Source organism: Natator depressus, chromosome 1, assembly GCF_965152275.1.
Source record: "Natator depressus isolate rNatDep1 chromosome 1, rNatDep2.hap1, whole genome shotgun sequence".
NCBI lineage: Eukaryota > Metazoa > Chordata > Testudines > Cheloniidae > Natator > Natator depressus.
In genome coordinates this window covers 341,249,720-341,275,705 of record NC_134234.1, presented here as the reverse complement: position 1 = coordinate 341,275,705, position 25,986 = coordinate 341,249,720, and the positions used below count along the sequence as shown (strand labels likewise).

General features: G+C 49.6%; 1 protein-coding gene across 1 annotated transcript in view; it reads right to left on the bottom strand.

The window, feature by feature from the left end:
* Positions 1-25,986, bottom strand: part of LOC141980933 (uncharacterized) — a 232,495-nt gene that overhangs the window by 94,951 nt on the left and 111,558 nt on the right. Inside the window, exons 59-65 of the mRNA XM_074942711.1 lie at positions 22,847-22,885; positions 20,612-20,647; positions 16,452-16,586; positions 14,624-14,746; positions 12,976-13,245; positions 9,459-9,575; positions 2,525-2,590 (exon numbers count right to left, since the gene is read on the bottom strand). Coding sequence (XP_074798812.1) covers positions 2,525-2,590; positions 9,459-9,575; positions 12,976-13,245; positions 14,624-14,746; positions 16,452-16,586; positions 20,612-20,647; positions 22,847-22,885 — 786 coding nt within the window. The remainder of the gene's footprint in view (positions 1-2,524; positions 2,591-9,458; positions 9,576-12,975; positions 13,246-14,623; positions 14,747-16,451; positions 16,587-20,611; positions 20,648-22,846; positions 22,886-25,986) is intronic.

The window sequence follows — 25,986 nt, the reverse complement described above, 5'->3', positions numbered from 1 at the left end:
TCCCAGCTTCCCACTAGTTCTTGCTTTAATTTAATTAGTTAACTAGCTTTAATTTAATTAATTAACTTGTGGGGGAGGGATAGCTCAGTGGTTTGAGCATTGGCCTGCCAAACCTAGGGTTGTGAGTTCAATCTTTGAGGGGGCCATTTAGGGATCTGGGGCAAAAATTGGGGATTGGTCCTGCTTTGAGCAGGGAGTTGGACTAAATGACCTCCTTAGGTCCCTTCCAAGCCTGATATTTAATGGTTCTTTTGTACCTCTGGGTTTATTACCAGCTCATGATCCTTGCACATCTCAGAAGGGGACAAAAAGGCAGAGCCACTTGGGGATGGACAGCACAGAAAGTTGAAGTGAGGGAGTTCTTGGAAATGGGAAAGATGAGACTGGGGAACCACTGGTGAATGGTAGATATTATGGTCACGGGTCCTCATGCACCTAATAACTGACTGACCAGCCTGTTGGTGCAAGACAAACTTGAATGTTGTCCATGTGAACAAGCACCAGGCCCAAAGGGATTGGATACTGCCTGTGTGGCTTGAGTTTCGCAGTGTTTTCCTGGCACCAGTCGTTCCATCATAAGAGGGGTTTATGAAAGAAGAAGCTATGTGGTAAGAGAATTGCATGTCCATCTCCACCACTGCAGCTCAACTGTGGCAATTTCCCACATCAATAAGCCCCATTGGTCTTACCCATTCCTAGTCATGCAACAGACATACCACTTGCCTGGACCCCAGGTAGGTCTTCAGCAGCAGGTACAGAACCTGTGACCTCTGGATCCTAAACCATGAGCCTGTACTGCTAAAAGAGCCAGCTCTATTAGCCAAAGCTGTAGCAGGCTCATCCCCTAGCTTCGGCCCAGACATCTCCAGAGCACCACACTGAACGGTAATTAGCAAGCCCTTTAGAATGGTTGGATTTTATGATATCTGCAAGAATGTTTTTTAAAGCAGTGGTTTGGTTCCTTCTCCCAACCCCCATCACTTTGTCAAACTCCAGATAACCCAAAGGAATTTGCTGAAATGCTCTAGGGGAAAAAATACCCACTTTCCTACCTGGAAGGTTTTACCGAGAGAGGAAAGTTTCAGCCCCCAAAATGAAAATTTTGGAAAGTTACAAGGATGTGAAAAGAGGGTGATAAACAGAAGCTATACAACAAGGAGTCCTCGTGGCACCTTAGAGACTAACAAATTTATTTGGACATAAGCTTTCGTGGGCTAGAACCCACTTCATTGAAGTTGAAGTTTTTTAAGTTATAGGACCTAACCACATCAGCCACACCATCGGGGCTCATTCACCTGCACATCTACCAATGTGATATATGCCATCATGTGCCAGCAACGCCCCTCTGCCATGTACATTGGCCAAACCAGACAGTCTCTATGCAAAAGAATAAATGGACACAAATCTGACATCAGGAATCATAACATTCAAAAACCAGTAGGAGAACACTTCAATCTCTCTAGTCACTCAATAACAGACCTCAAAGTGGCAATTCTTCAACAAAAAAACTTCAAAAACAGACTCCAACGTGAAGCTACAGAACTGGAATTAATCTGCAAACTGGATACCATCAGATTAGGCCTGAGTACAGACTGGGAGTGGTTGGGTCATTACAAAACCTAAACTTAATTTCCCCAATACTAATTTCTCCCTACTGTTACTCACACCTTCTTGTCAACTGTCTGTAATGGGCCACTCTGTTACCACTTCAAAAGTTATTTTTCCTCCCTTGGTATCCTGCTGTTAATTAACTTGTTAGACTGACCTCACACTTGGTAAAGCAACCCCCCATCCTTTCATGTATTTATACCTGCTCCTGTATTTTCACTCCATTCATCCGATGAAGTGGGTTCTAACCCACAAAAGCTTTTGCCCAAATACATTTGTTAGTCTCTAAGGTGCCACAAGGACTCCTCGTTGTTTTTGCTGATACAGACTAACACGGCTACCACTCAGAAGCTATACAGTTTAACTACAGTGGATACTAATTGTGCTTGCTACAATGATATAATTTAAAAGATAAGGGACTTGATAGATTAGGTTAGATTGTAAACTTCAGGGCGGGGACTGTCTGTTTGTTAATATATTAATAATTGTATATGAATACCCAGCTCTTATTTAGCCCTTCTCATCAGTAGATCTCAAAGTGCTTTATAAAAAAGGTGTCTTTATCCCCATTTTACAGATGGGAAAACTGAGGCCCAGAGCAGTGAAGTGATTTGCCCATGTTTACAGAACCTAGCACAGTGGGGTCCTGGTCCATGACTGGGGCTCCTACATGCTACAAATAAAGAATCAGAATAATAGCTATAGGGGCTATAGCAGGAATGTTTCATCTCAAGGGCTCCAGGCCTGCAAGCTGCTCTGTGCATCTTTGCCATTGCACCCATGTTGACTTCAATGACCTGCGTGGAGCAATTTCCAGGAGCAAGGCCGGGCTCACCAGGAACTGAAACTTGTTACCTCCTGTGGAGCGGGGGATGTGGAAGGAGCTAAGCAAGAATGAGCAGATGCGACCTGTTACCTTTATGTCTGAGAGGACTGTATCAGCTGCTTCAGAAGAACCATCGTTTCCCCTGGAATGATCAGGCTGCAGAGGAAAACAGCACAATTCAGGCTGGGTGCTCTCTTGGGGTTGGCACTATAGGATTCTTTGCAGTGGCCAAGATGGTTGGACGGGAGGTCTCAGGCAGTACTCTTACTGTTATTACTCAAATGGAGGAAAGTAACTTCTACTACCCATCCTGGACAGCAGGTTTAAAACAAGCAAAAGGAAGTATTTCTTCACACAACGCACAGTCAACCTGTGGAACTCCTTGCCAGAGGATGTTGTGAAGGCCAAGACTAGAACAGGGTTCAAAAAAGAACTAGATAAGTTCATAGAGGATAGGTCCCTCAATGGCTATTAGCCAGGATGGGCAGGGATGGTGTCCCTAGCCTCTGTTTGACAGAAGCTGGGAATGGGCGACAGGGGATGGCTCACTTGATGATTACCTGTTCTGTTTGTTCCCTCTGGGGCACCTGGCATTAGCCACTGTCGGAAGACCGGATACGGGGCTAGATGGACCTTTGGTCTGACCCAGTATGGCCGTTCTTATGTATGACACAACTACTTGGGTTGGCTTTGCTTTTCTCTCCGACCAAGTTCATTTGATTCCACAGCCCACTTTTAATAAACTCTTCTACCACCAAGAAATTGGACCTCTGGAGCCAACTGCTAGGGTTATTATCGATTCAACACCTGTCAAGGGCCCCATGAACCTTTTAATGGTTATGCTTCCTGATTAGAGCTGCTGCTAATGGGGAGAACAACCGGCTATATTTATCTCTAGCTGTATTTCCCCCTGGTGGGTATGTAGTTATTTAACCAAAGACACCGGAGCCACGCTGCAAGTAAAGAGGAGAGGGAAGCTGGTATCTTGCCACCATTGCACACACAGAACTTGCAAAGAAGTCAAGGGGAGTTTTACATTTAAATCAACAGCAGGAGACTGCTCTGAAGCTGAGATTAGAATGAGCTTTGGCGTTTCAGAGGGTTTAGTTTGGCTGTCAGAATGGAAGTGCCTATTGTCGACCTACTGAGAACTCCTGGGAAATGTTCCATCTCTAGAAACAACACTGCCTCCATGGTGCAAGGGTCATTTGCATGTAAGTTGGGTATTTTTGGTCTAGCTGTTTCTCTGCTCCCTGCACTGTTCCTCACCTGAAGGCAGAATTTTCTGGGTTTGGTTTCAGTGAGATCACACTCAAGAGTGAGTGTTGGCAGGGATGGGCCCATAACTATTGCCATAGGAACTGAACACAAGATTACAACCCAGGGATCCTGATTTAATGTATACGCTTTTCTACGGATTCACAGAAGGCCAGAAGGACCATTAGATCATCTCGCTTGGCCTCTGGCACAACATTTCACCCAGCTGAGTCCAGTAACCGCAGGTGCCAACTTTAACATGGTAAATAAGCACCCCGACTTTCACAATAAGCCAAAAATCAAGCTAATCCCATTTCAAAACAAGGCCAGAACAAGCCAATCCCTAAGAACCCCAACACTCCATGTGACTAGATCCCCCCGGCTTGCAGTTTGGGACTGTGGTGGGCCCGCTGTACACCCCTGACTCTCTCCCCGCCTTGCCCCTGCTTTCCAGGAGCGGATCAAAAAAAAAGAAGCAACAAGCTACAACAAGCAACAAGCAGCAAGCCAATCAGGCAACAAGCTACAAGCCAAAAACTAGCCAACAAGCAACTCACAAGCCAATTAAGCCAAAAATAAGCCCAATTTCTGCATTTTTTCCGCAGGTTTGGCATGTCTGCCAATAATCTGTGTTTGACTAACGAATATCTTGTGTTTGGCTGAAGCCCAGCGTCCAGAAGGGCGGCCGATCTTGGGCTGAAGGCAACAAGAGATGACGAATCCACCCAGGGGTGCTAGTACAGGGGGGAGGGAGGGAGTCATGGCCCTGCCACTTTTTAGCGGCCATAAGGGCAAGCAACGGGGGGGGGGAGGTAGGAGAAGAGCGAGTGAGGGGTGGGGTCTTGGGGGAAGAAGCGTCATGGGAGCAGGGCCTCAGGGAGAAGGGGCATTGTTGGGGTGGGGCCTCAGGGGGAGGGGTAGCACAGGTGGGGCCGCAGTTTGGTGTTGGTGCCCCCCCCACATATACTTTTAGGAAGCTTCCACCACCCTTGAATCCGTTTTCCCCCTTCCCGGTTTGTTTGAGTGGATAATCCCTTTGTGCCAACTGTAGACACCAGTTAGGCCGGTTTGTCTGGGTGCAGCTTCCAGCCATTGGCCCTTGCTCTGTCTTTCTCTGCTCGAGAAAAGAGCCCTTTAGTGCCTGCGATTTTCTCCCCACAAAAGTACTTACACAATAGTGTAACCAAGACACCTCTCAGTCTCCTTTTTGACAAGCTAACCAGACTGAACTCTTTAAGCTGCTCACCATAGAGCATTTTCTCCAGACTTCAAATCATTTTCGTGGCTCTTTTCTGCACCCGCTGTAATTTTTAATAGCCTTTTAAAAATGTGGACCCTAGAACTGGATGCAGCGGTCCATTGTTAGTCTCACCACGGCCCTACCCAGAGGTAAAAATCACTTCCCTACTCGCTACTTCCCTGTTTACACAGCCAAGGCTCATAGCAGCTCCTTTTAGCCACAGCATCGCACATGGATCAGTGGCTTGTTCTCTATCACCCCTATATTCTTTTCAGAGTCACTGCTATGGCACGCATCAGTGCAGTATCTAAGCATATCGATACATTTAGCCTCACAATCCCCCTGTGAAGGAGATGAATAGGTATTATCACCCCCATTTTATAGACTGGGACATTGAGGCACAGAAAGGTTACAGCCTAAGGCTTTGAGCCCATGAATTATTCCATGTGGGTGGCCTCCACATGGAGCCCCATGGGTCTGCTGACATGGAACAACTTGCAGGACTGAAGTCTACATTTTCAGAAGCAGCTAAGGATTTGGGGAGCCTCAATTTTGGGGTGCCAAACCTGAGACCCCTGGGGACTGATTTCTACCCAAAATGCCAATTGAAATGAATGGGAGCTGTGGGTGCCCAGCACCGCTGATAATTCTCCAGTTGGGCACCCTACCACTGAAGCACCCCAAAATAGGAGCAACTTGTGAAAACCGAGGCCTAAGGGACATGCCCAAGGTCACAGGGAGACATCAGTAACAGAGCACAGAATAGACCTAGATCTACTGGTTCCTGCTGTAGCCCTTTAACCACAAGACTTTCCTCTCCAGGGAGAGGAACCAAGAAACTCCTAAAATAGGCTGGATCTCTGCCAGATTCAACTCTCAGGCCAACCCCTCCTAGAAGTGTAGGAACATCTGGCTCATGGACTGTGCTCCTGAGCTACAAGAATTTTGTTTTCATTCAAATATCCCTTGGAGAAGGGAGAAGGAAAATAGGGAAGTGAAATAGAGACAAATATGCCAGCAGGAGAGATCTGGAACTGGAGGCTTTTCCAAGTTAGTAATTTCCTAAAACCTGCCCGTTCCTATAATTTGGAGAACCTTTTCCCAGAGCTACAATACATATGTTCCAGGCCTGTGTGTGTTGGGTGCCCTCTAGTGGTCCCTGACCACTAGCTCACAGTTATACTGATTTGCATCTGAATTCCTTCTGAAATCTCAGGACAGAGCAGGGCTTTATGCAGAATCACAGAATATCAGGGTTGGAAGGGACCTCAGGAGGTCATCTAGACTGACCACGAAGCTAGGGGAGTGGCAGCAGGTCTTCAACGGGTCTGTTCTAATCAGGGTTGGATTTCTTCCTGATGTGCATCATTGCCGGGAACTACGCAGAACCCACGGCCCATTGCAGCGGCATTTGTAAGGATACACCACTGGTTTTCAGCTCAGTTCAAAGGGCCCGGCCAGCGTTATCTCCCAATATTTTCTAAAATAATATTTCTCTCGCTAATAAACACCTGGATGCTTGAAAATGAGAGTGGATTTCCTTACTGTGCCTCTCTTAGCCCCATCACTAGCCCACAGGGGCATAGGGCCTCGGCCACTCTTGGACGCCAGGATGCTGGGCTAGAGGGTTCATTGGTTCTAATGTTCTACTGCTGGAGAGCTGCTGAGCTGTTTGTCAGTGCAGGATCACTTGGGAGCACAAGACTGCACATGCTGGTTTATTATTGTCAGGTGGCTTGCAGGCATTGGGCTACGCACACACCAAAGTGGCTTGTTTCAGGCTCCGAGAAGGGGATGGAGTTTAGGCATGTGCAGAAGGGCAGAGAAATACAAAGATGTGAAATGCCAACATAGAAGGGGTGAAAGCCTCAAATCTCCTGCTCCTACCCTGAAGTCCCTGCCCTAGGGCCCCCAGAACCAGGCTCAGGTGGGAGAAGGGAGACTCACGGCTTTCCAGACACGGCATAGGGTGCCAACCCCCTGCCTGTGCAGAGGGCTTACTCTGTTGGTTCCTTTCTCCTTCCTTCGCTCCCTAGGGCCTTTTCTTCAGGGGTGCCAGAAGCTCCCTGGACCCATTTCCTGGGAAGTGATATTCTGACTCTGGATGAAGCCTGGCTGAGCACGGCAGAGAATGAAGGCAGCAAGTCAGAGGCAGCCTGGTCCAATGGATTGAAGCCGAGAAAATGCGGAGCTAGGACCTCAGAAGTTCCTAAGCCAGGCTCTGACACTGACTTCTACTGTGACCTTCGGCAAATCCCTTACCCTCCCTGTGCCTTGGTTCCTCACCTTCTGTAAAACAGGGATACAGCTTCCCTATCAGGGGTGGCTTGTCAATACATGCCAAGTGCTTTGAAGATGAAAAGCATGGTAGAGGTCCTAAGTATTGTTATTGCCTTTTCTTAAAGGCGCAGTGCCACTCAGCTCAAACAAAGGCATTATTTCCAGGTTAGACCTCCAATCAGTCATGTCATGGCGCTGCCACTTTAACTACAGGACGGAGCTGTGCAGCTCCAAGACAGTCAGAGACACGGCCAGATCCTCAGCTGGTGTGAATCGGCGTAGCTCCATTGAAGCCAATGGAGCTTCACCAGTTTCATCATCTGGCCCTGAACTCCGCCATAGCCATTCTAAGATGGCGCCACAGCTCATCTACGGAGGCCGGCTCTAGGGCCAAGGTTTTCAAAAAGAGCTCAGGGGCAGATTTTAAAGGGGCTCCATTTCCACCGTGTGGGGCAGAACTCAGCTCCCATCTGGGCTCCTAAATAAACCTCAGGCTTTCAAAAGTGCTCAGGATCCAGCAGCTCCCGTTGCAGCACTTATGGATGGACTTTAAGAAGGTTCAGGACACGGGACATTGAGCTCTTTTGACAATCTGCCTCCATTACTTCCCGGGCGGTTGAGCAACGCGCCCAGCGTTTGGTCTAGATTGGGGCATGCACGGGAGTCAGCTGTCGGAGGCTCAATTCGAACAAGGCGGACCTCACACGGGTAGGTTAGGGAAAGTGACCAAAAGTTATGGGGAAGAATCTGTCTGCCCCTTTGATGGAGAGCGTGTCCATCATTTGGCACCAGGGTTTGCATTTCTTACAGGGGGCTGGTTAGATTCTCAGCTGCTGTTAGACAAGGGAATGGCAGCAGTGGACAAAACAGTCCTTTAGCCCAGGAAACGGGGACTGTTTCTTCAGGAACGGGGGGACCTTGGTATCATGATTTGCGACCTTATCACCTGGAGAGGACATTAGTCCCTGTGCACTCTCCAGGGGGCCCCCCTCTCAGAAGCTAAAAGCAGTGCAGCCTGTGGGGCATCTCACCGGGAGCACAAAATGCCAGAGATCTAGGAGCCTCACTGGAGGCAGAGCCTGTGGTGGAGGCTGAGGTGTCACCTTTGACCGAGGCAGGGCTGACTGGCATGGGCCTCCCGAGGGGAGAGGCTGCCTCCGCCCACACGACTGCGGCACAGCTATGATAATTGGAGACACCGGAGCTGCAGCTGCCAGCCGGGTGTTACAGGGAGGAGATTTGTCCAGCAGCCAATGGCCTCACTCATGGGAAAGAAGGCACATGTTTGGCTCGGGGCCAAGGGGATTTCTTCAGCCAGGGAAAGCTCCTTAGTGTGACTTCCAGTGCATATGACAGGCTCAGGATCTTAGAAATCATCGACATGTGGGACTGGAAGGGACCTCAAGAGGTCTTCTGGAATATTGGGTCCAATTCTGGGCACCACATTCCAGGCAAGATGTGGACAAATTGGAGAAAGTCCAGAGAAGAGTGACAAAAATGACCTCTAGAAAATGGTCTAGAAAACATGACCTCTGAGGGAAGATTGAAAAAACTGGGTTTGTTTAGTCTGGAGAAGAGAAGACTGAGAGGGGACATGATAAGTTTTCAAGTAACAATCCTTTATGTACAAGGAGGAGGGAGAAGAATTGTTCTTCTTAACCTCTGAGGGTAGAACAAGAAGCAATGGGCTTAAATTGCAGCAAGGGAGGTTTAGGTTGGACATTAGGAAAAAATTCCTAACTGTCAGGGTGGTTAAGCACTGGAATAAATTGCCTAGGGAGGTTGTGGAATCCCCATCACGGGAGATTTTTAAGAGCAGGTTAGACAAACCTGTCAGGGATGGTCTAGATAATACTTAGTTCCACCAGGAGTGCAGGGGACTGGACTAGATGACCCCTCGAGGTCCCTTCCAGTCGTATGATTCTATGATTCTAGTCCAGTCCCCTGCGCTGAGGCAGGTCGAAGTATTATCTAGACCATCCCTGACGTGTTTGCCTTAAAAACCTCCATTATCGGAGATTCCACAACCTCCCTAGATAATTTGTCCCAGTGCTTAGCTGCCCTGACAGTTCGGAAGCTTTTCTTAATGTCCAGCCTAAGCAAAACTTTCTTGTAGATCCCCAACAATCAACACTAGCCCCTGGGGTGCAGCTTCCCTTAGTGTCAATTTTAGGGTCATGTGTGGGAGGAGATTAATTGAAAGTCAGCGAATGGGCATTGTTATACATCTCCACACAAAGCGCTTACTCTGCTCACGTCTTTCTCCTTCCTCCTCTTCTTCAAGGGCTCTGGCGTCTCCGCAGAAATGTTTCCCAGTGCGGGAGGTTCCGACCCCAGAGCAAGACCAACTGGGCTCTGCCGAGCCTGAAGAAGGCAGGTTATTTCTCTTTAAGGCACCACGTCTCTCCCATGTCAAATACAGGACATGAGGCAGAACTCTTATTACTCTCTCACACATACCCTTTCCCTTTAGCAGATATTCAATAGCAATATGACGATCAATTAAACACTATACGTACAATGATGCACAGCCAAGGTGACCGACTCCTGAGCACTCCGTCGTAAATCAGGACACACTGCTGTCAACAAGAGTATTATTTAAAAGCAGACCGTGGGCAGTCTGAGTAGCTCAGGAGGCTGGTTATGGCTAAAGCTGGGTGGGAATTTTTTGAAGAAATGTTTTTTGGTCAGAAAACGCCGATTCGTTGAAACCGAAACTTCTCAGGGAACGATATCGTTTTTGACAAAAATGTCATGGGGAAGGTTTTGCTGGTCCAGGATGGACTTTCTGCCCACAGAGATGCAGCAAAAGACCAGAACTGCCAACACGTTAGGGCATTCAGGTGGGATGTGGGAGAGGCAAGAAGATCAGGGACTTAAACTTGTGCTATTCACTCTCCAGGTGAGGGCCCAGCCACTACCCTATTGCAGGCAGAATGACCCAAAGCCCACCTTTAAAGTCATGTTAGAAAGGTATGTGAATGGTAACGGGGGCCATTCATGGTAGATAGGCTAGAACTTTGAAAAGCAAACCTGTATTGTTAGGAGTGGCGTAGCCAGGTGGAAAAAACAGGGGGAGCGGAGATAAAAAGAGGCGCCACCCCCTGGTACTCACCCAGCGGCGCTCCGGGTCTTCAGCAGCACTTCGGCGTCGGGTCCTTCACTTGCTCCGGTCTTCAGCACTGAAGGCTCCCCCCTCCCCCCCCGGCCACCGCAATGCCGCCGAAGACCGGAGCGAGTGAAGGCCCGACGCTGAAGTGCTGCTGAAAACCCGGAGCACCGCCGGGTGAGTAAAAATGTAAAAGGCGCCAAAGAATTAAAAAGGCACCAGTTCTGCTCGGTAGGGGAGCGGCCGCTGCCCCGCTCCCCCCCAGCTACGCTACTGATTGTTAGAAATGTCATCACTGGTTCTCCACTTGTAAGGTAACTCCCTTCTCTTCATGTGCTGATATATTTATGCTTGTATCTGTAATTTTCACTCCATGCATCTGAAGTGGGTTTTTTACCCAGGAAAGCTTATGCCCAAATAAATTTGTTAGTCTTTAAGGTGCCACCGGACTCCTCATTGTTTTTGTGGATACAGACTAACACAGCCACCCCTCTGATACTTGACACTAATTGTGTGTATCTTAGAAGCTAGCCATGTAAACAGCTAATTCCTGTCACTATACCTATTAATTCAGAGATCAAATGGGAATATTAACATTTAGATGAATCTTGGGTGAAGTAATGTCATTGTCTATATGTCTCTTTGAAGTTTGTGATAGACTGCCTAATGGATAAATTGCCCTCTGTTAATTTGGGTAACTAATTACTGGTGATGTTTAGAAAGCAAAAGGTTACAACAAAAGCCTATTGTTTACCCAGGACTGCGTGGTCAAGTGGATGCTAGGACACTGTATAAAAAGACCCTTGGGTCCTGATCCTGTTCATCTCAGATCTACTTGAGGCTTCATACAGGGGAAGCTTAAGCCATAAGGACTGAGATTCCAGTCCTAAGCTGGAACATCCTGCAATGATATTGGACATTGGACTATAACCTATGAACTATTTCTGAAAGAACGTTTTGCAACTACAAAGCTCACCATCTCTGCTATGAATCTGAACCTTAAGAATTGAACTCATGTCTGTCTGTATATTGATCTTTTAACCATACTCTCTCTCTCTTTTCTTTTTTTAATAAATTTTAGTTTAGTTAATAAGAATTGGCTGTAGCGTGTCTTTGGGTAAGATCTGGAATATTCATTAACCTGGGAGGTAACGTGTCCGATCCTGTGGGATAGGTAGAACCTTTTCTTAATATGATGAAATATGGCTTTCAGAAATCTTCATCATATTTGACTTAGGTACCTGGATGGAGGCCTGAGGCTGGGTTGCTTTAAGGGAACTGTGTTGTTGGGTTTTGGGCAACCAGTAAGGTAATAAAGAAGCTGTTTTATGCTGGCTTGGTAAATCTAAGTACTGGAATATCCAACAGCTTTGGGGTCTATCTGCCCCATTCTTTGCAGTTCACCCTAATTGAGGAACCTCAGCTGGCCCCCACTGGGACCCCGGTCACACAAGGGAAGCTCAATTCCCAGCAAACAGATGTCTGCAAAGGGCTGAATTTAAGCACAAAAACCAAATAGATTTCTTGGGATCCTATAAACTCGGCAGTTCACCATCTGATCTGCGGGCTCCATGAGCCAGGCAGGGTTTCTGTTAATCTCAAAACCAGTCCTGTATCCACATGGCAGCTAGCACCCACTCTCAATGAAGGCCAAGAGAGGAGTGGGCAGAGACTGAACTGCCCTCTCGGCGCTAGACCACTCAGGGCCGATCCCTCTTGGCCAGGATTGGGACAATATTTGGAGCAGGGCATGTTTGCTCGTGCTGAAGATAAAAGGAGAATGTCTGTGTCTAGGGCTGCACCTCTCTGCAAATCTAATTTAATTTTAAAAATCCCAGCACAGACCATGACCGGAATCTCTCTGTGGTGGTGGGTGACAGCTCTCCTGTAGGCTACACAGTCCTCAGTGGGTGCAATGGACTAAGTAGGCCCTTCAAGACTTCCAAGGGAGTGCTCTTGGGCCAGCACTACATTGTCCCATGTTTGCCACTTAAAAATTCCCCTGGGTCTGGGGGCAAAGGCGCTGAGGGGAAGGAATTAACTGTGGGGAAACAGTCTGAAGTTTATGACAAGGCTCATGCAGCTGATCCCAGGGCTGGGAGTCTCATGAGTAGGGTGGTCTGGAACTCCCCTGGCAGACAGAGAAAGGGAGTAGTCAGGGTCAGGGATACTCTGAGATCCAAGACGGCAGGACGGCTAGCAAATGTAGTCCCTCTTGGCTGCCATGTTTTAGTCCTGGCTTGGGGCATGGCATTCTGGGAAATAATAAAATTATATAAATGTCACCCTCTCCACACGTGAGGCCCTTAGAAGGAAGCAGGCTGTGTGGTTGGTGTCTTCAGAAAGGTATGGACAAGTCAGCCCATTTCCTTTGGTTGCTTGACCAATTCTTTTGCTTTACAGTGGGGCTTTTTGAGGTGGGCACCTCAATGAGCATCAGAAGCAATATTCTGAGAGCCTGTGGGGACATTTTGGTCTCATTTGGGGTTAACTGGAAGATACCGGAGGCAGGGAACGTCTCTGTTTATAAATTCCACAGAAGCACCTTTGTTGGGTCTGACCTGGTGTGTGAGACGCTCAACAGCAAACAGGACTAGCTTGGGAATATAAACCAAATATAAACTGCTAAGCAGGCAAGGGGATTTTAAATGTTACCTCTTCATTCTCCCTTATTACTGACCCATCCACCTCCTGGCACTCAAGAGAGGTATTTTCAGCAGTATGTTGTTGCCCTGTAGCGGGCTGTTCTTGGCTAGTTTGTAGCCGGGTTGCATTCAGAGGTCTAGGGCTGCCTTCCCGTTTCTTAGCCTCCGGCTGTCTCTGACATGAGCGCGTCTGGTTTACCATTACTTCCACTTCGGTGTAGTCACCAAGACTGATGGCTGTTGTCCCATCAACCAGAGGTTTCTTCTGGCCTGTTACATTCTAACAAAACAGGGAAAGGGGGCTGAAGAGGCACAGCAGCAATAAATGTCTGAGTGTGAGCGGAACTCACCACTCTTCTTCCACATCTAACATGACGAGAGGCTTCCTGATAACCGACATCTTCCAAAGAGCTGCATTCACATGGGTCCACGGGCCTGGAACTAGGCCTCGGGAGCCCGGGATTCTATTCCCACCTTAGTTCTGTTGTGTGATCTTGTCAGAGTCACTTCAGTTTTCTGAACAGACATTTCCCCGTTCAGTGAGATGGGGATAATGCTACTCATCCACCTTGCGAAGCGCTTTGATGTTGGTGTGCTTCAGAAGTGCTAATAATCCCATGCTGTGATCACTTTAATGCTATCTAGCTCTGATACCAACATGGTATCTGAGTACCTCACAATCTTTCATGCATTTATCTTACCCCAGCAGTGCTGGGAAATGCTATTATCCCCGATTTACAGATGAGGAACTGAAACAAAGGGAGGGTAAGGCCCAGATTTTTAAACGTATTTAGATGTTGCTTTGCCCAACATTGCAATGCCTAACTGACTTAGAAGCCTAAGTCCCATTGACTTTCAATGAGATTTAGGTTTCTAAATCAGTTAGACACTGAGCGCAGCAATGCCTAAATACTTTTAAAAATCTGGTCCAAAGTGACTTGGCAAAGGCCATACCAGAAGTCTGTAGCAGAGCAGGAATTGAACTTAAGTCTCCAGCTAGCACTGTAACCAATGGACCACCCTTCTGCCAGTGATTTTATGAAACAACCAACAACAAATGAAGATTGTTAAGGAAAAGTTAGCACATGTGACTCCATTTTGGTTTGGGGCCCACCCTTGTCTAAAAGCAAGCACATCATGCACCAGGAGGAGTGTTCCTTAGATATTGCATTCCTGTGAAAATCCTCCTCGATAAAGCCACTGGTATCTGGCTTTCAAACAGCAACAGTTAGAAGCATCACTTCTTGCCACTGAGCTGTTCACGGGTGCGGGGAGGTACGCGGATAACGAGTTGCCGCTGGCCTTTCATCCACAGAAAATTAGAAAAGCCCCACTACGGATTCAGGAAATTGGGAAATGGCAACACCAAAGGGTGATATTTACCAGTGCTCCAGTGAAGTCAAGTAGATTTGTACCATTGACCTCAGAGGGAAAAAAGCCGGGCTCTTTTGAAAATATTATTCAAATGGAGAAACAGATGCTAACCGCTGACTTTATCCTTTGGAAGCTGTTCAGATTACCATGGTGATGGGCATGGAGCAAGAACATGAATATAGCCTAGAGAAGACAGCCTAGTAATGGCTAAGTAACCTAGGAGCTACCCATTAACCCCAAATGTAAAGAATGAATCCTACCAGACCGCCTCCACTTATTGTTACCTTAGTAGGATGTCCTACAGCTTCTGGAACTGTAAGCTGAGGCCCGACATCCATACTCAGGTCTTCGTCAGTCACCTCTATACTGGTCAGAGGGTTGCTAGAAAAATCATACTTCAGCGAAGCCTGTAAATGCCAAGAAAAGTAGTTAGACCCAGTTGAGCGATCTGAGCATGGACTCCCAGTGGGTCAAAGGAGACCTTGATCCTTTCCAGGTAGATTTAATTGAGTTCTATGAGACCAGCTGTTTGAAGGTCTTGCAGATGAAGCCTGTCCGCTCTGTGTGGTGAGCACCTGCCACTCTCGAGGATAGTAGAGATTAGCTCCAGCACCACTGGACAAATTTGCCCCTCTTACCATAGCTGTGCGCCAGCTGATTGCCACTCTCCCTCCCCAGAGGTGGCTGCATTTCATTGGGGCCGCATGGGTGCAGTAGGGATGGGGTCACAAAGGGTCTGTCTACACAGTCCGCAGCAGCAAGCCCCAGACTCGGGCTCCAGCACTAAAAACAGTGGTGTAAACATTGCAGCTCCAGCTCTGAAGCCCATCCCCCGCCCTAGGCTTCAGAGCCCAAGATCCAGCCCAAGCCTGAATACCTACGTGGCTATTCTTAGCACTGGTAGTGCAAGCCTTGCGAGCTGGAGTCTGTAGACCGGGACCCTGAGACCTGCTGTCGCTTGCTGTGTAGACATACCCAAAATCTGCACCACAATCTCAGACACCCCTGGGGGTTTTCACCTCCAGGCTTTGCATTCGCTTGTCAAGAGAAGGGCCATCTGGACCTGGGTTCAGATTTCAAACACCCCACGTTTCCAGGATGTTTGGATCTGGTGTTTTGGTTCCAGGCCATTTGCAGTCAGTGGCTGCCCAAAGCACTCTGGAATCCTTCAAGGTGAAAAGCCCTGTGACTAGGTTAAAACGTTGGTTCTCCCTTTGGCCCAAGCAATTAGCCAACATTCAGGGCCTTGCTGGGTTGTTTCTGTTAGGGGCAGAAATTGATTATGCAAGCCAGATATGTTCTTTGGAGTGATCCTGTTTATTTATAAAGAATGTAGAAAAAGTCCTGCTTCCCTGAACACAGTGGAAACAAACAACAGCAGGCAGTGTCCTTGCTCACAGTTTCCAATCCTGCCTTTCCAGCCAGTCCTTTGCCCCCAGGATCTCTGTCTCTGGTCCCTGTGAGGGCTTTGCCCATGACAGCTTCTCTCATTTTCTGCTGTCTTTCTACGTCTAACCTACACAAACAGCTTGCCAAGCAATCCTCTAGTCCCTGGATTTACAACCAGTCCCAGGGAACCCCCTCAGCTCACATGGCTTAGCCCTGCTCAGGTTTCACCATGTGTCTGACTGCCTTGGGCGATAGCTTCTATTGTCTCCAATTATCTCACTCCATAAAGTAGCTTACTTGCTCCTTTCATTTAGCCTGAAGGGTGGTTAGCTCACCTGTACACTTTAACAAGATCAAAGATCCACTTGATGGCAGGCATTAATACCTTCCAACATAATATAATGGCATAACAGTATTAGCTATTACAAATCATCATAATCTGCATGACGATAAACTGTCCTCCTGCAGCTCCCAGCTACCACTGCTACCAGCAGTCCTACTCTTCCATGCAATGATAACACCAAAAAGGAGGGGAAGGGAAAGAAGATCTTGATATTGAAACCACTGGACATGGTGTCAATGAGAACGGGCTCTGTTCCTGGCTCTGCCAACGACTTTCTCTGGAGCCCTGAACAAGCCATTTCTCGGTGCTGCCATTTCTTCCCAGCTCTCCTCCCCTTATTCTCTCTGATCCTGCAGAAGTTCAGGGGGATGAATACTCACAGCATAGTCCGTAGCTTGCGTAAATCCCTCCTTTTTCTTGGCTGGCTTGCTTTTCCCAGAGCTGGCCCGCCGCTGGATCAGCGCTTCAAACCCTTCCCTCAGGAGAAGATCAGTCAGTTCCTTCAGCAGCCCCAACTGCAGCCGCACATCAACAATCAATGATCAAACAATGACCACCTCTTTCCCTGTCCCCCGCTGCTCCCCAAGGTAACAGGGAAAAGCAGAACCCACACAACATGAGAGTATGATACACATGCACTCAGGAGCGTTGCCTGGCAAATGGACAGACAGACGCCTGCAGGTCTCCAGGAAGTGCCAGTACCCAGTGGAACTGCCTTCTGGTGAAAGGGCCCAGCGTTACCCGCACGGGAGATTTTCACCACAAGTGTGTGTGCCTCTACTGAAAGCAATCCGGGAGATTTTAACAGGCTGAAAGTCTGGTTGACGGGGGTGGCGCAGTGGGGATAAGGCAGGCTCCCTACCTGCCCTGGCTCTGCATGGCTCCTGGAAGCGGCGGTACGTCCCTGCGGCTCCTAGATGCAGGCAAGGGCGGCCAAGGAGCCCCTGCACGCCGCCTCCACCCCAAGCACCAACTCCGCAGCTCTCATTGGCTAGGAATCACGACCAGTGGGAGCTGCAGGGGCAGCAGTGTGCACCACACAGAGCCACCTGGCCGTCCCTGTCTGAGCCTACGAGACGCAGGGACATGCCACCTTCGGGAGCCGCTGGAGGTAAGCACCGCCAGGAGCCCGCACCCCCTCCTGTGCCCCAACCCCTGTCCCAGCCCGGAGCTCCCTCCCGCACCCAAACTCCCTCCCAGAGCCCGCACCCCGTCCTGCACCCCAACCCTAGCCCTGAGCCCCCTCCTTCACCCCAAACCCCTCATTCCCAACCCTAGCCAGAGCCCACACCCCCTCCCGCACCCCAACCCTCTGCCCCATCCCTGAGCCCCCTCCTGCATCCAAATTCCCTCTTAGAGCCTGCATCCCACATCCCCTCCTGCACCCCAACCTCCTGCCTCAGCCCTGAGCCCCCTCCTGCACCCAAACTCCCTCCCAGAGCCCGCATCCCCTCCTGCACCCCAACCCTCTGCCTCAGACTGGACCCCCTCCCGCACTATGAACCCATCTGCCCCACCCTCGAGCCCAGAGCCTGCACCCCCTCCTGTGCCCCAACCCCTGTCCCAGCCCGGAGCTCCCTCCCGCACCCAAACTCCCTCCCAGAGCCCGCACCCATTCCTGCACCCCAACCCTAGCCCTGAGCCCCCTCCTTCACCCCAAACCCCTCATTCCCAACCCTAGCCAGAGCCCACACCCCCTCCCACACCCCAACCCTCTGCCCCATCCCTGAGCCCCCTCCTGCATCCTAATTCCCTCTTAGAGCCTGCATCCCACATCCCCTCCTGCACCCCAACCCCCTGTCCCAGCCCTGAGCCTCCTCCCGCACCCAAACTCCCTCCCAGAGCCCGCATCCCCTCCTGCACCCCAACCCTCTGCCTCAGACTGGACCCCCTCCCACACTATGAATCCATCTGCCCCACCCTCGAGCCCAGAGCCTGCACCCCAGCCCAGTGAAAGTGAGTGAGGGTGGGGGAAAGCGAGTGACGGAGGGAGGAGGGATGGAGGGAGCAGGGGCAGGGCCACAGAGAAGGGGAGGGGCAGGGGCAGGGGCGGGGCAGGGGTGTTGGGGTTTGTGTGATTAGACAGTTGGCAACCCCAGGGGTTGGTTGTGCAAGGCTGGTGGCGGGGCGAAGATGCAGCACCCGGGGCCGGCCCTTCCTCCTGCTGGTCCGTCAGCACAGCCCCCCACTGCATACCAGCAGGGCCTGACCATCCAGTTTCTGGCTGGCGCTGGCTACGAGCTGCGGTGGCTGGTGAGTGTAGGCAGGCACCAGGCAGAGGCTGGTTGCGTGTCACCTCTGCTGCCCACCCATCGGCCCTTTACATGCTTCCCCTCTCGCTGTCCTCTCCCTGATTTGCCACTTCGCCCCCGCCGCCCCGCACCAGCCCCACTGCTCCTCCATATCCCCCGCAGTGGGGTACGTCCAGCTCCCGGCGCTGTGTGGAGAACCAGCCCCTGGTCGGAGCGCTCAGCTCACCAGCAGCCTGGCCGGCAGGCTCCTTCCTTCCCCCACAGCCTCTGGCTGGGCCGGCGCCCCGGGAAAGCCCAAGACCCTCCAACCCGCGGCGCTGGCCAGGAGGAGCCAAGCCTGCATGTGCCAAAGCCCCGCACAGCGCTGGCACTGGGCAGCCTCTCCGCCCCTTAGCTAAGCTCTGGAGTCGTGGAGCGAGGAAAGCCTGTTCACACCCGGACCCTGCAGGCTCCACACCACCCTCTTCAACCGCCCCCCTGCCCTGAGTCCTGCCCCCAGGGAGCGGGGGCGGGGGGGGGGCTGCTCTGTCCCCTAGACACCCTCCTGTGCTGAGCCACTGCTCTGGCCAGGTTCGCTGAAGCCCCTGCAGTCATGCATCCACAATGCACAATGCTTAACCCCTTCCTGCCTGTGATGTAGCGGAGAGGAGGAAGTGGGGGGGGGGGGGGGAGAGACAGGAGGCGGCTGGGTTATGTTGGTGGCCAGCAGCTGCCTTTTGACACTGTGCGGGCAGGAAGGGACAAGCTGCTTCCAGCCACACAGGAGAGGTGGGGAAGGGGGAGAGATGAGCTCTGCAAAGACACAGGCCAGGTCATCCCTTCCCCTGTCTCCTCCTCCCCTGCAGCTGGAAGCAGCTCCTGTCCCTTCCCTCCCACCCCATGCCGAAAGGCTGCTGCTGGCCACATTCTGGTGTGAACCCTGGCACAAATCTGGGGGCAGGAGAGGGGCATGTGGCCCTGCGTGCCCCCCTACGTGTTGCCTCAGGAAGATGCGGTGCCAGGTACCAGGAGAGGTGGGTCCATGCTGGGGGCCCAGCCAGGCATGGAGGGCGGAGAGTGCCAGGCAGGGAGGGTCGGGTCAGTCAGTCACACACACATCCCATGTGAGAGAAGCGTGCAGGAGTGTGTGTGTGTCACCCCTTCCTGTGTGAACCCGAAAGCCTTAAAGATAAGAAGGTAAATAAAAAGAATCCCAACTACGCAGTATTTCTTTTTAACAGGGGCTCAGTCACCTTGATGTTAATTTGAACATCTGTACAATTGATTGCCATTGAACTCGCTTGAATATGAGTAATTTTACCAGCTGTCCCGTATTCAGCATAGGGAAATATGGTCGCCCTAGGAAGAGCAGCCATGGGGCGGTCCCTGGTGATCGGGAGACAGGCCAGAAGCAGGAAGAGCCCCTGGGAGAGGAGGGAGAGGGACCCTGCTGGGAGCGACCTGGTGAGGTAGAGCTGCCACAGGCAGGAGACTGGAGGAGAAACAGGTCTCTGGAAAAGCTGCCAAGCTGGCCAGCTGACCTTCCTGAGCCAGACGGCCAAGGCTAGAGGGGGCTGGAGGCTGAGAGCAAAGGGAGACGTCTGCTGGCTCTTGGAGCTGGAGACCTGCACATGCGGTCCAGACTGTGTCCTATCCCAGGTTATACACAGCACCCCATGTGGACCACCCAGAGCCTGTTAGCCTGCTCTGCAGGGGATAGTTGGATTCTCTGGACCAGTGACACTACATCACTCAACATTAGTTCATTGTTATTTGTATTACAACCTGGGGCCCAATTAAGATTGGAGTCCCACTGTGCTAGGCACTGTACGTACACACAGTGAGAGACAGACTCTGCCCTGAAGAGCTTACATTCAAAACAGGCAAAAGGTGTATTATCCCCAGTTTGCAGATGGGAAACTGAGACCCAGGGAGATGAAATGACTCACCCAAGGAATCTCTTAGCAGAGCCAGCAATTGAACCTAGATTTTATGAGTTGCAGGCCTGTAACCTTAACCACAAGACCCTCCTTCCCCAATAATACTTGAACTGTAAAGCTGCCATATACGAATCTGAATGTTATCGATAGCTAGCCCCAGGAACTGAAATAACCCCACCTACACATTAACTTCAGTGTTGGAAACAGAAGAGCCGACCCTCTCTCCAGAACACTACAGAAGCCAGAGGGATGCGATGAAGGCTTGTTAGGGCTCGTCTAAGTTTAATGGTAACAATCTCAACTCAGGAAGCAATTACATCTAACAGCAGTGGGCCAAACATTCAGAAGGAAAGTAAAATATTCACATACCTTGATCCCATATGCTTCAAAAAGTCTCTCCAGATCCTGAATTAGGAATGAAGGGTGTTAGCCAATGAACATATGTTGGGCGTAGCATACACCACATTAATAGATATGATGAGCATGGATATAATATACATTTAGAAAGAAAGAAAGAAAGAAAGAAAGAAAGAAAGAAAGAAAGAAAGAAAGAAAGAAAGAAAGAAAGAAAGAAAGAAAGAAAGAAAGAAAGAAAGAAAGAAAGAAAATGTGTTGGGAAGTTATGTTCACTGAATTCTGTTCACCCCTGTCAATTATCCCACAACACTTTGCAAAGATGAAGTCAGCATTGGCAAAGAAAATAGAAAACTTGTCAAAGGCCAACCACGTTAATGTTCTGCCCTGGTACAAGCTGGGGAGGTCCTGTCCCGTACCAGTACCTGGAAAACTAGCCTCCAAGATAAGGAAGGTACAGAACAACAAGTTAAGAAACTGCTATGAACTGCTGAATTCTCGTGATGTGCAAAGAGGTTTGGAACTTGTGAAATGCTCCTAGCGGAAATTTGTCACTCTGGAAGCGAGCCTTCTGTGTAAGCTGAATTCAACCACGCTGCACGAGACGGCTTCCCAGAAGCTTTTATCATGCTGAACCTTTTCCCTTTATTACACGATTCATGTCTTTTAGCAATAAACCGGACGGATATTGGTTATTTAGTCTCTTGAGTATTTTTCATAACAAACCAAAGTGCGGTCAAGCAATTGACTATACAATTTACCACCAAGGGAATAACTCAAAGTATAACTTCCACAGATGAGCAGTGATAAGCCCCTAGATACTGATGGCCGGATTCTGCTCTCATGGAAGCTTTGCAGTTGGCTTGGACAGGCATAACATCAGACCTTGCATCACGGGACTAGGGTAGGTGCAGAGTTTTTACATGCGTGGGCCGATCGGCTCTTTCAGCAGCAAATGTCCCATTGGGCTCTTATTAACAGGCCACAATGATTGGATACATAATGTGGTTAACAGGACACACCACTTCCCAAAGTAGGGAACCATACACTCCTCCTCCCTGTCACCTGCGTGAAAATGCCGTGTGAGAGGAGATCGTGTCCTTGGGGCATCTGGGCCAGGAGACCACTCTTAGATACTATGGTAATAGGCAGCATTGGAAAGAAACCGACAGGTAGAGACAATCTGGTACTCAGCGTTAGATGAAAACCTTGATGGAGATTAATGATAATTAATCATGTTTATTATGGTGGTGCCTTAAAGGCCAACCAAAAATGGCGCCCCATTGTGCTAGGTGCTGTATAAACATGTGCCTTGCATTGTGCCCTGATGGATCCCTGTTGGGAGCAAATGCCAGAGCCCTATTGGGAACGCCCTACATCAGACCCAGGGCTCTAATCCCAGGAGGCTGAAAACCTAAGCATCCCATTGATTGCAACTTCTGCAGTGGGAGGAAGGTGATCTCTGAGATACAGTAACCATTTCAGAGCAGTTAGGGCTTCACGGACCATGGCCAAGCCTTCAATTTACACCTGAATGTTCACTGGTTCAGAACGGAGATGGAAGCACAGGTGTGATGCGCTCTTGTCTGTCTGCCTTAGCTAGAAGGAAGATGTTCTGCACATATGTAAGCTTCCAGCTGACTCTCAAGGGTAGCCCCAAGCGATGCAACAATTGCTTCGCTGAGAGTTGACCAATGCACACCTGATGAGGGTGAGATCAACACCCCAGAGTAAAGGTTGGAATCTGTCAGCCACAGGGGCAATAAAACACCTCAGACAGCGAAACCTTTGGATGATCAGCCAGTTCCACACTGCTCTTTGCCTAATTTCTAGCCTTTGCTATGCCTGAGAATCCAACCGATCCTAACCAGTGACCCCCATTCTGCTCAGCTGTAGGGCAGGGATCCACATTCATAGCTGCCTGTTAGTTTATACTACATTTCACAAGGGATCTCTCTACAGAGCTGCAGCAGTGACCCACACAGCGCCCATCCTGGTTAATGTCACTAACCTAGATCCTACCGGAAAGCCAAACAATTTCGTTTTACTGCAGCAATGGGGTAAGATTTATGACTAGCTCAGCAGTGTCTTGTTCTACACAGGCTTTCTTAGGATTTTGTCTCTGAATCCCCTCACCTGGGGAAAGAGAGAGGGGGGGACTCAGAGACCCAGGGACAGAGAGACACAGTGAGAGAAACAGGGATGGAGAGACAGTGTATCAATATTATAATTTTCCACTTTTTTATTTACCTTGATCTCCACTCCTTTGCCGGGTGGACCTGGATCTCCCTTTAAAAACAAAAACAAACAAACAACAGCTGGTTAACAAGAGCATTAGCCCAAAGAAATGCAGTGACAGGAGCAGTGAATAGTGGCCAGAGCAGAGGTTTGGCAGTCAGGTTTCTGGGGTTCTAGTCCTGCCTCTGCCAGTGACTTGTCTGACCATGGCAAGTCACTTTGAATATGTCCGCACTTCGAGCTGGTGGTGTGATTCCTAGTGCAGAGAGACATATGGCTACACTCTGTTTTTAGCATGCTGGCATGGGTATGTCTTCTTGAGATGGAAATCACACTCCCAGCTTGAAGGGTCGACATGCCTTTAGTTTCAATGCCCCGATCTGTAAAAGTGGGGCAATGACTTAACTACCTCACAGTGGGGATGAGAGGCTCCAGTTAATGTTTGTAAAGGTCTTTGAAATCCTCCAGTGAACTTGGCAGCTAGTCCCCTTTCGCTAGGCCCCGCCTGAACCAGAGCCTCAGACACGAATGCCCTTCAACTTGAAGGAAGCTTGGATTCGTGTCAGAACATTGGGCCAATCTGCAGGTGTTCGGTCCACTGGAGCATACACCTCAGACAGCGAAACCTTTGGATGATCAGCCAGTTCCACACTGCGCTTTGCCTAATTCAATCTGTGATTCAGTGCGTGAGTGATGTTGGGATAACTGGGCCTACAAAGTTACCCAAATGGTGATCTCCACTGTAAGTAGGTCCATCAGATGTCACAATAATGTATAACTACAAATGTTGATGGGAAAAGGGATGAAAGGGAGACAGAACGAATTTGTCCAAACAAAAAGGCCTGATATAACTCAAAGGCTGCGGTAAGAGCATGTCTGGTACACCAGTAAATGTGGGACCAGAAATTAATGAACCAATAAAGAGGGGGTGGGCTATTCCATCACTCCCTTTTTGGGTCCTTAAAAGAAGAGACTCTGGGGGGGGGGGGTGGGAATTGGCCACTGGTGCTAGCTTCACCATCATGACCCCCACCCCCACCATCTCCTGGGACCCCAGAACTTCTTCATCCTAATCCTGAGAGATGTCCTGACCAGGCGAAGCCACAGAGAGGAACCCAGAGGACATCACCACCTTTGCTGGCTACAGCTGGATCCCAGCCGCCACCTGGGATGAAACAGGATCAGACTTTAGCAGCAGCAGCAGCTCATCTCAACTGACTTCCTCCCTTTCCCCCAAAAGGACCGTTATCACCAGCTCTGATTCCACCTGAGATACTGTAGGAAAAGGGAGTTTTTCCTTCTAAAAACTCTCTCCTCCTAAAGGCAACGGGAACAAGGGAGGTTGTTAAAATGAAAGCTTCAGTCAATATTTCACTTTGCATATGCTTTACCAGTTTTTCCTTCTTTTCTTAATCTTTCACAAAGGTGAACAGGATTGTTAACGGCGTGTTTGCCATCGTCCAAAGCAGGCTAAGGTCTCTGTACACCAAATGCCGAACCTTAGTGCTGTTTAAGGACAGTGACTGAGCTATGTAAATACTTTTAGGTCCAGCCATTCCATCCAAATGAACACAACAGCACAAGAAATTTGTACTGGTACATAAGCAAGGCAAACTATCATTATTTCCCGTTTTATTAGCGTGAGCATGATTACGTGATATATAACAAAAGGCTGATACCTGCTGTATTGATGCTCTGCAGACTTTTCTTGCTGTTGTGTATAAATCTAGAACACCTGAGTGATTCGCTGTAGCTAGAAAGGCTCTCGGTTCTCTTTTTAATTCCGTCACTAATTCATTGTCTGACCACACTCAGGTCATAGACCAACAGTTTCAAACCTGGCCACATTTTCCCAGGAGCCCAAGCACCCACAAGGCCCCCACTGAAGACTTTTTTCAGATCAGAGCCACACCTCCACCGCTCTGGGCCTCAGTTTCTCCCAGGTGTGAAACTGGTGTTCCAATGACATCGGTGGCAGTTTGGCACATGGAGCAAGTGCAGGACATGTGACAAATTCAGAGCAGAGGATTTTACCAGCGACAGGTAGATGAGGCCCACGTCCAACCCACTCACGCTATGTCAACAGTACAAGCGAGGGGTGTGATTTCCTTGCTCGTGCACACGTATTTGCACTAGTGCTCATCGAGTTAGCGCAAGTGTAAACAGCAGTGTCGCCGCCATAGCACGGGTAATGGCAGAGGAGGCCTGGCTGCCTCCACCAGTTTCAGGCAGGGAAATCACATCCCAACTCATAGTGTAGACGTAGCCTGATAGTATCAATGTTCCTCCCCAGAGAATGAAAGTGTGTCGTGTCCCCTGCGCAGATGTGAAAGAACCAAGGGATGCAGGACATAACCTATTCAATGCTAGGACCTTTGCCAATGCAATGTTAGTGCTGCCCAGTAAGATTTGCAGGAGTCAGACATTTTGAAAGTCAGAGCTCCAACAGCAACATTATGGTAGCTCAGGATCATCCCAAACACCCATTGACTAAGCCTCCCAAGACCAATGGGAAGTGGAGATGGTAACTATCGTCCTTCACATTTCACCCTTGGCGGTAAACTGAGTCTCGCTAAGGGTCGGAGCCAGGATTAGAACCCAGATCTCTTCACTCCAAGTCTCATCCTGGGACCATGCCGCCCCCCCTTTAATATATTAAGTTGCAGTTTTAATTAGAAAAAACAATCCTAGGAAATATGGCGCGTGTGCAGGGCAGATGAGTCAACATTGCAACAGGAGCCTTGAACTTGCAGCCACTGAATTGGCAGCAGGGCAGCACAGTGTCTGGACACGGGGCTGAGAGCCCACATCGGCTTTTGGTCAACATTCTCTCCAAGGGGGAAAGGGGCTTGAAGGTGAGGGGTTGAATTCCATGTCTGATGGGCTTCATTACACTGAAATCTGGTTTCTGCCTCTACAGATTCCGGTGGAATGAAGGGCACCAGCAACCCATGGACTAGGGTGGCCTCCACCACTTAACACATTTCCACAGGAGAGAAAATAATCCAAGAGGCTCCGGAGACCACCCAGATGGTTACACCACTCCAAGAAAGTATTGGCTTGAGAGCCATGGGACCTGGGTAATCATGTGACTTGGGCAATTCCTTCGCCAGTCGGCCCCCCCGTATTCCCACCCCGGGGCTCAGCATATT